Source organism: Equus przewalskii, chromosome 3 (assembly GCF_037783145.1).
Source record: "Equus przewalskii isolate Varuska chromosome 3, EquPr2, whole genome shotgun sequence".
NCBI lineage: Eukaryota > Metazoa > Chordata > Mammalia > Perissodactyla > Equidae > Equus > Equus przewalskii.
This window is the reverse complement of record NC_091833.1, coordinates 19,252,648-19,265,927: the sequence shown is the minus strand read 5'-3', so window position 1 is coordinate 19,265,927 and position 13,280 is coordinate 19,252,648. Positions and strand designations below refer to the sequence as shown.

Here is a 13,280-nt window from a genome sequence, read left to right as displayed (position 1 = left end):
AAAAACAAATTAATCCTTTAACAATGTCTTTTCTTTTCTCAAAGTTTGTGAAATTTGAATCAGGTTTTCCCTTTCGGGACATTCTGTGTCTTTTTCTTGTGGTTTGTGCAGACAAAGGTGAACTCTGAAATGAGTCTACTTTTAATGTTTTCCAGCAGCACCAGATGAAGAGAGTGCAACCAGTATAACAAAAAAGCAGGTAATTTAGAATTCTCTCTTCTGATCTTTTCTGGTTGTATGGGTAGAACAGAGGTAAAATAAGTACCCACATCTCCTGGGCATAGACTACCCATGCACACGGTAAAAAAATTTTTTGCAATTTTCAGATAACCTAAACTAAAAGTAACGATTAGAGGCCAGCCCTGGGGCCGAGTGGTTAAGTTCGCGCGCTCTGCTTCAGCGGCCCAGGGTTTGGCCAGTTTGAATCCTGGGCACCGGCATGGCACCGCTCATCAAGCCATGCTGAGGCAGCGTCCCACATAGCACAACTAGAAGGACACACAACTAAAAAAGATACACACCTATGTACCGGGGGGCTTTGGGAGAAAAAGGAAAAAAGAAAAAGTAATGGTTATTCTCTGGAAGAATAATCTAAGAGGACAGAAACTTGGCACATTTTCCCACCCATGAACAACATGTTTGAAGTTTTGAATACAGAAATGATTATTAGTTGAGGATGAAATCTCTGGACATTGAAAATTATTAAATGTCCAAATTCACAGTGTTAACTTATTATCTATCTTATGTTTTGAAAATATAAACCCTTTTGGGTTCCGATTATTCTTCTAGGATTCTTGAGTTTACCTCTTCACTATATGAAAATGTAAATAAGTGGAGAGACAGGTTGTAAGAAATCTTTTGGTTTTCTATTGCAGAAGTGGACTGTAGAAGAAAGCGAATGGGTCAAGGCTGGAGTGCAGAAATATGGAGAAGGAAACTGGGCTGCCATTTCTAAAAATTACCCATTTGTTAACCGAACAGCTGTGATGATTAAGGATCGCTGGCGGACCATGAAAAGACTTGGCATGAACTGAAACAGGCTTTCATTTCCACAGAATTCACAGGAGCACGGTTCCTAATAATAGCCCCTGATAGTCTGCTGTTTCTTTCAGAAGCTGGGCTGGGAGGAGAATTTTGGGCATCCTCCTCCGACATGGGAAAGGTCCCAGTTTCACTTCATCGCTGTTGGAGATCGTGGAGCTGAGAAACAAAGCCAAGTCCACCCCATGTCCTTGGCAGAGATGACAGGCACGTAGCTTGTACAGTGCCAGAATATCATTAGTATTTCCCTTCTTTAGTGGTTTGCTTGAATTTAAATCCCCGGTAATCAGTAGAACCTTCTCCTAGGAAATGGTGGAGTCTGTTAGGAGCCACTTATGACTCCATGACCTGTTAAAACCAGCAACATGAGCATTATTTGGAGTGAACTTGTTCCAGGTAAAGCTTTGGCCTTCTGATGCAAATGCAAAGGAACTTCGTCTGTCATGAGCCCAGGTTGCCGAGAGACCAGTCCTGGTGGAATCAGAGTCCCTTAAAGACTTCAGCCAGTTGTGACATCAACACCTATACCTGACTGCCTTGGCATTTGCTCTTAATATTTGCTGGGCTATGTAGGCAGGTTTAACCTCCACTTCTCATGTGGTTGAACCAGTGTGTTTTTTGGTAAAATGGTGATTGTAGATAAGCTTAGCCCCTCCCTTCATCTTCTCTTCCCAATTCCCTTCCTTATGCTGGACTTTTAAAGCCTAAAAAAATTCTGATTGAATATAAATGCCTAATTCCATTCTTTGTGAAATGGTTGCTTCCGCCTGATTCCCTAATTGTGCTGTGTTAGTGTCTTGCACTGGAATTCAACATTCCCTTCTCCTTTTGTACTGTGTTGTGCTTGCTGTCTCTCTCTGACATCCTTAAAGACTCTTTTTAGCAAAAAAAATTTCAGTAAAGTGTTTTCTGTAACCGTTTTTTAAAATGAGTACTAATTATTGTCCATAACTTGTAGCATTCTTCATTAAAGTCTTGCTTCTCTCAAATTTAAGTAGCTGTTTAATTGCAGCAGAGCATATATGAACAGATGCAGGTAGCAAAATGTTGAAGAAGCTTTGCTGAACCATATTGACTATGTTAAGAAGCTGATGTCAAACTGTATTGGATGTTATAATCCTTGGAATACGTGTCGAACAGAGATGTGGAAATTTCCTCTTAATTTGTCCATTTCTTCATATAACATACTTCTGGGGACAGAAACAATCCCCCTTTCTCACTTTTGAGTGAGTGAAAGGCAAGATGTAAAGAAATGCTGAAGTTTTCAAATTCATCCTGTAGTTATAACTTCGAAACTTTTGTACAGCTTTATTACCTGTTAACTACATGTTTGGGGGTTTGGTACTACTGTTTTTCTGTCAATTAACCCCAAATGAAACTACAGTGAGACGGTGAGAACATGATTTCCTCTCCATCTGGCCATCTCTCCATCTGGTTTCAGCTAGTTGTGGTCTCCCTCTGAATCAGATTAGGATCCAGAAGCTTTTCTCCCGTCAACTGTCACATCATTAGATGGTGCTCTCTAGGTAGAAGAGCGACACTGTGATGCATTTAAAGAAGTAAAATATCCTGATCAGTGCTTCTCAAATTTGAGAAACACATAGGTCCATTAACATTTTTTAACATAACTTCAGTGTTATTTTTATTATGATGTTACTGAAATGTGTACAAACAAAACTCTGCCTAGCGCTTCTATAGAACTATAAAACTTACTGTGAACTCATGACTGTTTGCTGAATCTAAGTCACTGCTAGAGACATGAGTAGTGCTAGGACTGTGGCGGTGCTGGGACTCGGGTGGGAGTACCTGTGCCACTGTGAACTGAGAAATGATCCCAGTCTCCTACCCTCCCCACCTCCTCCTCAGCAAGACTGCTGCAGAGCCACTGTGCCTCAGAGTGCTGTGATATCATTGGCCTTCGCTAGAACTGAACACAATTATGAAGGCTGTTCTTTGGTTATTAGCTTGGGACAGTTAAAGGATTACCACTTGGAATCAATGCGATGAATTCTAAAGTAATACTTGGTTAGAAGGTGCTAATGCTGTTTTGTTTTTTAAGATTATGGCTGAAATAAAAATTGACATTGTCAGAACTCAAGAGATTGACAGAACACTGTCCTGGTAGGTAAGAGTGTATGGCCCACTTGGCCTCAGCTGTGCCACCTGTGCCTGTGGGATGGTGAGCTAGCCACTGGAATCCTAAATGTCCATTTCCTCATCTCTAATGCAGTAGGTAATGATATCTCCCATGTAGGGCAGTTGTGAGAATAAAATAAGATGCAGGTAAATCTCTTAGCTCCGTGCCGACCATGGAGTCAGTGGGTGTTCAATGAGCCTTTCTCTCCCTGTGGGTGCTGAAGACGTCATGGATAAAAGAAGAAAGATCAAGGGTTTGAACAATATAATCTGTAAGTGGGTTTTGAATGGCTTTAGATGAGTGTATCAGTCAGGTGGAAGGTGGCAGAACGAGGAGGATTACCAGTGGAGGAGTTTGACCGCTGTCTCTTGCTCACTCTGTTCATCCATTTAAAGTTGTGCACACATTTCTATGCTGTGCTTGGCTCTCTAAGCTGTAGTACAAGCAGAAAGTCCACTTAACAGGTGTTGCCCCACATGTCTTAGAGGAGCAGTAGGTAGCATCTAGCAATCTGATATGAATAAGAGAGAAAAAACTCCCTAGACCCCCTTTGTCTATATATTCAGATGGTTGTAAGTAAACTTACCCAATGTTTATCTCCAAGAAGCAAGAAGTGAAAAATGACAGCCCAAAGGAAGGCTGGAAATACCTCTTCTGAAGTGGTAGATCCTATCTAGCACCTGTGAAGTAGGTTTGGTAAGCCATTGAGTTTTTGAGGTGAAAGCAAACACTTCCTGTGAGCCAAACATGGGGGTATCATGCCAGTTCTATTATGGAATATCTCTGTGTGGCCCTGAAACTGGCCTGAGTGTGACTTGTGGAGTTAATGATTACCCCAGTAGTGGTCTAATCTCTTGGTTCCACTGGGCTGCAAGCAGTTTGCCTGCAGAGGAGTCTCCAAAGAGCAGCATGTTCCCTTTGCTCTTTGGGGCTGGACTGGTGGTTCTGAACCTAGTGACTTCTGCTAGGAGCCAGAAGACAGAACCCCTTAGTGGCTCTGGGGACCAGACACTCTTCCATGGAGCAGATCGATGTGACTTTGCCATCATGATCCCTTCAGGAGGCACAGAATGCTTTTGGCAATTTGCCCGCCAGACTGGATACTTCTATTTCAGTTATGAGGTGGGTACTTGGGCTCCTCTGGCCATACTGGGGACTTGGGCTTTTTTGTTTCTTTTTGTAAAGTGGGTCAGGTTTTAGACGAACACAAGCTCTGGTTGTCTTTATTATGCTGTGATCCCCCACCTGTTAATGAAATGGACCTGCAGGTAGATGGAAACTCTCCATGGATGAATAGTGACTAAAACATATGGCTTGGCTTCTCAAACTGGGGGTGCTGGATGTGTGCTCAAAGCCATGGAACAAACAGTGTGCCTCTTCCAGGAGAGAGAACCAGCGCATTTACTCCCATTTGGAGAGGAGAGGGGAGAGGATACATTTTTAAAATATTAGAACAATATGGCTATGGTACAAAGTCGAATGAAAAGTCACATGACCTTTGGAGACAGACCCAGAGATTTCAAAGAAACACTTCAGTTTATGAGGTTTGGGGAGCAACATCCACTCTTTGCCTTTAGGTGTAATTCCAGCAAATTGGAGAATCACTCGCTCAAGATTTCTCTGTTCAGCCAGACAGTCCTGTTTCTTTTAGGAAGGTAAATGTTTTCAAGTTGCCTGTTCACAGGCCAAGTCCTTTCCCTCATCCTTTGGTCCTAGACCACAGTGCCCAAAGATGGTCTCCTCAACAGTAAAGTTAAAGGCTGTTCATTTCTTTTGTTTATCTTAGAAACCTGTTAACTTTCTAATTTTTGTTTACATAGTAATAGACTATATTGATCTTATTCCATGCCGCTATAACTTAAAACATTTTAAATTAACTTATCAGAGCTTTTTCTTATCTCTGAATTTATAACAGAACAGTAGCTACTAGTTAGCTCGCTGTAGCCTGAGCTTATCAGGACCCAGCATGAGGACAAGTGCCTAAATCTGGAACACCACCAGGGAAGTCAAAACCAAGCAAGTTCGGTTAAGAACTCCAGGGCCAGAATCATACATACCAACCGATACGTGCCAGCTGTATGGTCTGAGACATGTCTTCTTAACATGGGTGCTGTTGGGATTTTGGGCAATTCTTTGTCCTGCAATACTGTTTCTAACATGGCAGGATGTTCAGCATTGCTGTCCTTCCTTAGCCCCGAACACCACTGTTGTCTGAATCCAAATTCCCAGAGGATGTTGGGCAGTACCATCCCTGATTGAGAACCACTGTGCTGATGATCATGGAGTGTCAATCTTGGCAATTACCTAGCTTCGTGGTGATGCAGCAGGGACTTTTCTCCCTCTTTAATGTGTCTTGGCAGGTTCAGCGGACAGTGGGAATGTCACGTGACCGGCATGTTGCTGCCACCGCACATACACCACAGGGTTTCCTCATAGATACCTCTCAGGATGTTCGGGGCCAGATTAACTTCCCTACCCAAGAGACAGGTCTGTTTTCATCACCACAGCTATTACAATAATCATAAGTTTCTTTGAAATTGGGGAAATAATGAAGTATTGAAATTAATTATCTGAGACGTAAAAGCCTGGGCTTTTTCACATAGGGATGGTGAAACGATAAGAAAAAAATTTAGCTTTCAATACCAAAAACCAGTTTTCCTGCAGACTGCCGATGGCCAAGGACATTAAGCGGTAGTCCACTAGCAGTTTGCGGGCAGAGTCTCCAGGTGACTAATTATTCTAACTCCAGGGTCTAGAAGCTCAATTTTATCTCATCATCTCAACTGACTAGTTTATGGGAAAATGACCAAAACAGACTCATTTATGATACAGAATTCCAATTAATAAATTTATTATGAGATAGCATTTCTTTCCAGTCACCAGAATACTTGAACCAGTTACCAAAAAGCAGACTAGAACAAAAGAAAATGCAAGGCCACGAAAAACATCCACATTCCACAACAAAGCACTCCTTCAGTCACCAGAAAATTCCTACAGCCAGATGGAGCCCATCCCCATCCTGGACGGCACCAGTCAGTTTTAATTGCCCTCTCTACCAGCCAGGTATACAAAAAAAGACAGTGTTTCTCAACAGGGGCATAAAACAATGCCCCTTTGTGTAGCACAGGATATTCAGCATTATAGGATAGTTAGCATCTTTGGCCCTTACATGCCAGCAGTGCCTTCCAATCATTTCAACAATCAAATACACGGCCACACCTTTCAAATCCTGCTCCTCCCCACTCCCCGCTCCCCACACAAGGGGAGGTGACTCCAGTTGAGAACCAGCACCAGTCCATGCCCCAAACCAGCAGTCCCTGTACAGACCACCTTGCAGGAAATTACTCCAGCAGGATAACTGCTTTTATTCACAACATACCAATTTTTTCCCTAGATTCAAGTTCACAATGGTATCCCCCAGCTCTAAGGGTGTACAAGAAGCAGGCAAACACAACGTTCTTAATTTCAACTCAATTGAAATTAAGTTGAGAAGTTCCTTAATAAGGGATGTGGGAATTATAGGTTGAAAACGAGGGAGAAAACATTGTTTTCTATCCAGTATAGAACTAAAGTTACTAAAATTTGGCAAAACATGTTGTAAATATTATTTAGTAAAATAAGTTTCATGTAAGATAAGTGTCTTCCACATCAAAAATTGGGTCTTTGTCCTTCCTAAGTAAAAAGAAGGTGCTATAGAGGCACGTTTAACACTGCAGAACAGTCATCTCCAGGGAAATTTAGAGGGTGGGAGGGTGAGAGATCAGCAAAGGGTGGGAGACCAAGACTTGCTAATGATCTAGGGATTCCTACAGGTTTTTATCAGCTTTGTCTAAAAAATCAGCAAAATCGCTTTGGTTCTGTGCAAGTGTACCTCAATTTTGGAGTCTTCTATGAGGATCCTGAGATGGACCACAAACAGAATGAGAGAAAACAACTGAATGATACTCTGGATGCAATTGAGGTAATTGTTTTGTGGGAGATAAACATCCGTGGAAACTGATTTTCAATTTGGAGGAAAGATTAAAATTATGGAAGTACCGGGGCCGGCCCAGTGGCACAGTGGTTAAGTTCGCGCGTTCTGCTTCTCGGGCAGCCTGGGGTTCACCGGTTCGAATCCCAGGTGCGGACATGGCACCGCTTGGCAAAAGCCATGCTGTGGTAGGTGTCCCACATATAAAGTAGAGGAAAATGGGCATGGATATTAGCTCAGGGCCAGTCTTCCTCAGCAAAAAGAGGAGGATTGGCAGTAGTTAGCTCAGGGCTAATCTCTGTCAAAAAAGAAAAAAGAAATAAATAAAATTATGGAAGTACTATCATTTGAATGAGGGCTCATTTGGTTAGAAACCAACCAGGTAAGGGGATTTGAAGACTTTAACTTTCATGACTCAGAGTTCTTCAAATTCCTCACTTGTTTTATACCAAGGGGTTGGCTCACAGGCCAAATCTGGCCCATTGCTTGTTTTTCTTTTAAGGTTTTTTATTGTTTTTATTTTTCCTTCTTCTCCCCAAAGCCCCCCAGTACATAGTTGTATATTTTAGTTGTGGGTCCTTCCAGTAGAGCTATGTGGGATGCCACCTCAGCATGGCTTGATGAGCGGTGCTAGGTCCACGCCCAGGATTTGAACTGGCAAAACCCTGGGCCACCAAAGCAGAGCGCAGGAACTTACCCACTCAGCCACGGGGCCGGCCCTGTCTGTTTTTTAATTCAGATATAATTCACCATTTTAAAGTGTACAATTCAGTGGGTTTTATATATCCCCAAGGTCCTGCAACCATTACCAGCATCTAATTCCAGAAGTTTCATCACCCCAAAAATAAACTCCATACCCATTAGTCACTCTGTCCCTCATGCCCCCCAGACCTGGGTACTCACTCACTAATCTACCTTCTGTCTCTATACATTTGCCTATTGTGTACATTTCATATGAGTAGAATCATACATTATGGCCTTTTGTGTCCGGCTTCTTTCATTTGACATGTTCATTCCTTTTTATGGATGAATAATACTCTATTGCATGGATATACCATATTTTGTTTATCCATTCATGAGTTGACAGACAACTGGGTTATTTCCACTTTTTCGCTATCATGAATAATGCTGTTATGAACATGTTTTCATTTCTGTATACATAGAAGTGGTATATTCTGCTGGGTCATATGGTAGCTGTTTAACTTTGTGAGAAACTGCTGTTTTCCACAGCAGCTAAACCATTTTACACTCCCACCAGCAGTGTATGAGGGTTGCAATTTCTCCACATCCTTGCCGACATCTTATTGTCTTTTTTATTATAGCCATCCTAGTGGGTGTGAAGTGATAGCGTGTGGGTTTTTTTTTTTTAAACATTTTATTTTTCCTTTTTCTCCCCAAAGCCCCCCGGTACATATGTATTTTTGGTTGTCGGTCCTTCTAGTTGTGGGATGTGGGATGCCGCCTCAGCATGGCTTGACGAGCAGTGCCAGGTCTGCGTCCAGGATTCGAACTGGCAAAAACCTGAGCCGCCAAAGCGGAGTGCGTGAACTTATCCACTCGGCCACAGGGCCAGCTCCTAGCTTGTGGTTTTGAGTTGTGTCTAATGACTAAAGACATTGAGGATCGTTTCATGTGCTTTTGGCCCTTTGTGTATCTTCTTTGGAGAAATGTCTATTCAAATCCTCTATTTTAAAATTGGATTGTCTTTTTATTGTTAAGGTCTAAGAGTTTTTTATATATTCTGGATATGATTTGCAGTATTTTCTCCCATTCTGTGGGATGTCTTTTCCCTTTCTTGATAGTCTCCTTGATGCACAAAAGCCCACTGCCTTTTTTTGTACACAAAGTTTTACTGGAACACAGCCATACTCATTTGACAATTACAACTTGTCTATGGCTGTTTTTGTGCTACAATGGCAGAGTTGAGTAGTTGCAACAGAGACCATATGGCCTGCAAAGCCCAAAATATTTACTATCTTGTCCTTTAATTAAAAGTTTGTAGGCCCTTATTTTCTACCATATACAAAGAACAGAAGACATCCCCAGAAGGGCACTATGTGCTGAGGAAATGTGTAAATCTAGAGACACTCCACAAGGGCTCTCTAGTTTCAGCACTAAAGTTTTTCATTATAAAAATTATTTTTATTTAAAGTCCAGGCCACTTTTTCATATACAGCAAAACCAGAATATATCAACTACAACAGCCAACTTACTACATATCATAAAATCATACAAATAAGTTACTCAACTTCCAGATAACTTAGGGTAGTGCTGGTAAGCACCCAGGTGAGCTTAGATGGCAGGTAGGGAGGACTCCTTTATTTTATTGTGTGTCCCACAGGAGAGTACACAAAAGGTGCAGAACAATATCTTTCACATGTGGCGATACTACAACTTTGCCCGAATGAGGAAAAGGGCGGACTTTTTCCTTCTCCAATCAAATTATAACTATGTGAACTGGTGGTCAACAACCCAGAGCCTTGTTATTGTTCTTTCTGGAATCCTGCAGCTGTATTTCTTGAAGCGTCTCTTCAATGTCCCACTGACTACAGGCACAAAGAAGCCAAGATGCTAAGCTAAAACAACTACAGTGCCGTGGCTCTTTCCTTCTGGGGCAGAACCTTCGTCAAAGCTTTGGCCAAACCAGCTTTGTAAAGTTCTTGAAAAAGATCAGTTTCCCGTTAGAAAGTTTTAGTCTGTTGCTGTCATCTACACAGGCAAAAAATGGCAATAAAATAAACGTTACCATCAAAATACTGTTCATCATACAGCAGTCCCCCAACCGTCACTAAGTCTATGTAGAGGTTAACAGAGAACCTCAGAAGGGAGAAGAGTTGGAAAAAATGGGACAAAAACAGAAATCCGGTTTTATATGTCGCATACAAAAATAGGAGTTGGTAGACTGCTTTTTTGTAGTGGAAAAATGTTTATTTTTAGAGATAAAATACCTTTGGAATTTAAAATAAGCAGTATATTTGTTAAAGAAAATGTTTTACAATCCAGCTGGTTTTTAAATTTTTGAAATGTTTTTCATTTTTAAAAAATATTTTAACAATTCTAAAAATAATTTTGGGAGATGTGGGGAAGGATGGAGGAATTGAATTATTTCAGGGTCTCTGATTAGTGCTTTTTGTCCAGTCGAGTCAGGTTAAGTAAAGGTTCGTAAGAGAAATTATGTTTTAGGAAATCAAGGTGATAAAAATAACATTCAGCCTGGGATCATGTTGTCCAAGAAAGAAAGATCAAGGGGGAAAAAAAGCTTGTACCATCAAGTGATGATTGGTTAGGGATGTGGTGTATATATATATATACACAGACACACACACACACACACACACACACACACACACACACACACAATGGAATACTACTCAACCCTGAAAAAGAACAATCATCCCATCCGCAACAACATGGATGGACCTTGAGGGTATTATGTTAAGCGAAATAAGCCAGAGAAAGACAAACGCTGTATGATTCCACTCATACGTGGAAGTTAAACAAACACACAGACAAAGGCAACAGTTCAGTGGTTACCAGGGGGAAAGGGGTTGGGGGTGGGCCCGAGGGGCGAAGGGGCACATTCATATGGTGACTGAAAAATAGTAACGTACAACTGAAATTTTACAATGTTATAAACTATCATGACCTCAATAATAATTAAAAGCTTATAAAAACCAAAATAATATAATCAAACTATACTCATAAAATCCTACTCTCAGTAATAGGAATACTCAGTATATGCAATATAAAAATAATTCTTACCATTTATTCAACACCTATCATTTGTCAGGCACTGTGCTAAATGTTTTACAACGATTTCTGATTCCAGAAACCATTCTTAGGTAGATAATTAACGCTGTTTTTTGAAACAGAAGAAGAAAATAAAGCTTATTAAAATTTAATGACTCATCATAGACCCTGGAGCTGGTAGGTATCAGAATTCGGGTGTGAATCCAAGTTTTTCTTCCACACCACACAGCACCTACCCTATGGAAAATTAGCAGAATAAATTGTTATTATTTTATCCCAATTTCATTTGTATAATCCCAGACATGGCCTACTAGTCTATCTTGCATAGTACTAATAAATAATTAAGAAAATTCATTGTGTTCCTTTCATGTGTTTGGAAAATAATGTTATCACAGATAACAATAAGCTATTCTTGTCCTCAGTTCCAACGATTCAGAAGCTGTTACTCAAAACAAGACGCCCTCTGATTCAAACATAAAACACTATTCTATTTAGTCACAAACACAAAGATCTGAAACCCCATTTTTGAGCCATTTCTGTGTATAAGAATCCAGCCTGCAATCGTCGATAATAGAATATTACACTAAAAAGTCCCTGAAGAAGTCACAGTGTTGACAAAATACAACACGATGGTGGAGCCTACACAGACACAGGAAACAAAGCTAGGCCCTTCCACACAGCCACAAGTCCTTGCGACGATTTCGTTTTTAAGTCAATGTCTCTTCATGCCGCACATATTCCCCAATGTCTGCTTGATGAAATACCACAATCGCCATGGGGTCTACTTTCCTGCAGTCTTGTGTGGACTTTGCTGCCACCCCAAAACCCTAAGATTCAAAAGAAGAGACACTGATTCACTCAAGCAATTCAATAAGCATGCACTGAGGGCTAGAAATAACAAGCACGAAAAAAATACAGTTCTTCCAACAATTCAAAAGATGCTGAAAATTTACTCTCTCAAGCACACAGATTGAAAATACATCCTTGCTGAAAAAAAGATACTTGATTTGTGTACGAGCTACCATCTCTACTCACCAAAGGGATGTCTGCCATGGAGTACACCACCACTCCCTGGTACTGAGAAGTATTTTCAGTGATTCGGCCCAGTCCAGATTTCAACACGTGGTTCCCATACAAGAAGGACTGCTCGGCTCCAGGTTTTATCCACACTTTATACTATAAAAAAGAGAATTAAATCCAAGAGACGTAAAAATGCTAACAGTCATACCCCTGCAGATAAGCTGGCTGCTGGATCTGCGATTAATTTCTTGAAACAATTTTAAGGAAAAGAAAGGATGCATGTTTCCCTCACTCTGTTCACTGCCTGAACAGAACTGCCAGGAGGTTCTTTTCTCAATTCTAGAAGCAACTTCTCCCTCGGACAGTTTAACAGCTCTTTTTCTGGACCCCACTCTGTTCCTCATCACAGCCGCCTATTTGCTTTTTAATCTTCAGCTAGATCTGTATAGGCTTTTCTACTTTGCTGGAGATAACTAGAACCACAGCGCCATACAGCACTCGTACCCCGAGGCCCTAACTATGCCCGAACAGCAAGACCCACAAACATCTCCATGTGCTGGCACTGACCCCAAGCACTGTCGGGGACTCTGCGGCAGAGAAGCTGCCCAATTATCTGCGCGCTGAAGTGGGCCTCATCCTTGACTTCCTCCATCCCCAGAGGCAGACTGGAAACCACTGCACAAACCTTGGCATAGGGTGCAAGGTAATCCAGAGCTGTGATGTGCAACCGGAACTTGTGAGTCTTCGTGAATTTTCCAAAGCAGGTCCCCAGCGACACCAGCTTGTCACCGGAGATGTTAGCAGCCAACTTCATGATCTTCTCACTAAAGGAGTAAGGAAGAAGGAGCTGTCAGATGAGGGAGGCTAGTGGGACCCAGGCCCCCACCCGAGTCCATGCTGCCCCCCGTCTCCGCCTCACCTCACATAGTACACCCGGTCGTTGTGCAGCCTGAAGCAGTAGGTGCCGTCGGGCCTGTCGACCAGCAGCTGAAGATTCTCCCCGATGCTGAGAGCAAATGGAGGACTGGAGGCCGCGCCCGAACTTTCTCGTCCCGGCTGCGCAACCCTACTCCCCCCACGCCCCTCCCGGCCACACACACTCCCTCTTCCACCCCGCGCACTCACTATTTTGCTATCTTCTCAAACATTACACGGGTCTCCTCTTCGGTCAAAGGCCGCATTCTCCCGCCGGCTTAAGGCACGAGATCCTCGTGCCTCAGTCGCCGGAAACGGAAGTCAGTCTCCAGCCGCTCCCTGGCAACCCCAAAGCCTGCCTCTCTAGCTGCCTTTCACTCGTTCCCCACGCCGGCGCCCCGTAGCCTGGAGGACCGTCGGGGTTAGAAAGCTGGCCCGGATGAGAAA

At 42.2% G+C, this 13,280-nt stretch overlaps 3 protein-coding genes across 7 annotated transcripts in view; 2 read left to right on the top strand and 1 right to left on the bottom strand.

Moving 5' to 3' along the window:
• The window catches only part of TERF2 (telomeric repeat binding factor 2), a 23,709-nt gene extending 21,679 nt beyond the window's left edge, over positions 1–2,030 (top strand). For 2 of the 4 annotated variants that reach the window (XM_070613775.1, XM_070613773.1), the window contains 2 exons: positions 159–199; positions 876–2,030. In XM_070613775.1, the coding sequence (XP_070469876.1) occupies positions 159–199; positions 876–1,034 (200 nt within the window). In that variant the 3' untranslated portion in view covers positions 1,035–2,030. Of the gene's footprint in view, positions 1–155; positions 200–875 lie in introns of all 4 variants that reach the window. The other 2 variants (XM_070613774.1, XM_070613772.1) reach the window with 1 other exon arrangement.
• NIP7 (nucleolar pre-rRNA processing protein NIP7) overlaps positions 1–13,280 on the bottom strand; it is a 20,541-nt gene extending 7,261 nt beyond the window's left edge. The window contains exons 1-5 of one of the 2 annotated variants that reach the window (XM_008539212.2): positions 13,044–13,280; positions 12,838–12,924; positions 12,604–12,742; positions 11,934–12,074; positions 9,269–11,725 (exon numbers count right to left, since the gene is read on the bottom strand). In XM_008539212.2, coding sequence (XP_008537434.1) covers positions 11,606–11,725; positions 11,934–12,074; positions 12,604–12,742; positions 12,838–12,924; positions 13,044–13,099 — 543 coding nt within the window. In that variant the 5' untranslated portion in view covers positions 13,100–13,280 and the 3' untranslated portion in view covers positions 9,269–11,605. Of the gene's footprint in view, positions 1–9,268; positions 11,726–11,933; positions 12,075–12,603; positions 12,743–12,837; positions 12,925–13,043 lie in introns of those variants that run through there. The other variant, XM_070613780.1, reaches the window with a different exon arrangement.
• On the top strand, positions 4,027–10,509 carry TMED6 (transmembrane p24 trafficking protein 6). Its single transcript, XM_008539211.2, has 4 exons — positions 4,027–4,300; positions 5,539–5,665; positions 6,991–7,139; positions 9,490–10,509. The coding sequence occupies exons 1-4, from the start codon at positions 4,088–4,090 to the stop codon at positions 9,721–9,723; spliced, it is 723 nt and encodes a 240-aa protein (XP_008537433.2). The 5' UTR covers positions 4,027–4,087; the 3' UTR covers positions 9,724–10,509.

What these genes read in the sequence shown, in the direction of transcription:
- TMED6 (XM_008539211.2), top strand. Translation starts at nt 4,088, where the DNA reads ATGTTCCCTTTGCTCTTTGGGGCTGGACTGGTGGTTCTGAACCTAGTG. An exon ending in ACTTCTATTTCAGTTATGAG is followed by an intron (nt 4,301 to 5,538) that starts GTGGGTACTTGG and finishes GTGTCTTGGCAG; the next exon opens with GTTCAGCGGACAGTGGGAAT. An exon ending in ATACTCTGGATGCAATTGAG is followed by an intron (nt 7,140 to 9,489) that starts GTAATTGTTTTG and finishes TGTGTCCCACAG; the next exon opens with GAGAGTACACAAAAGGTGCA.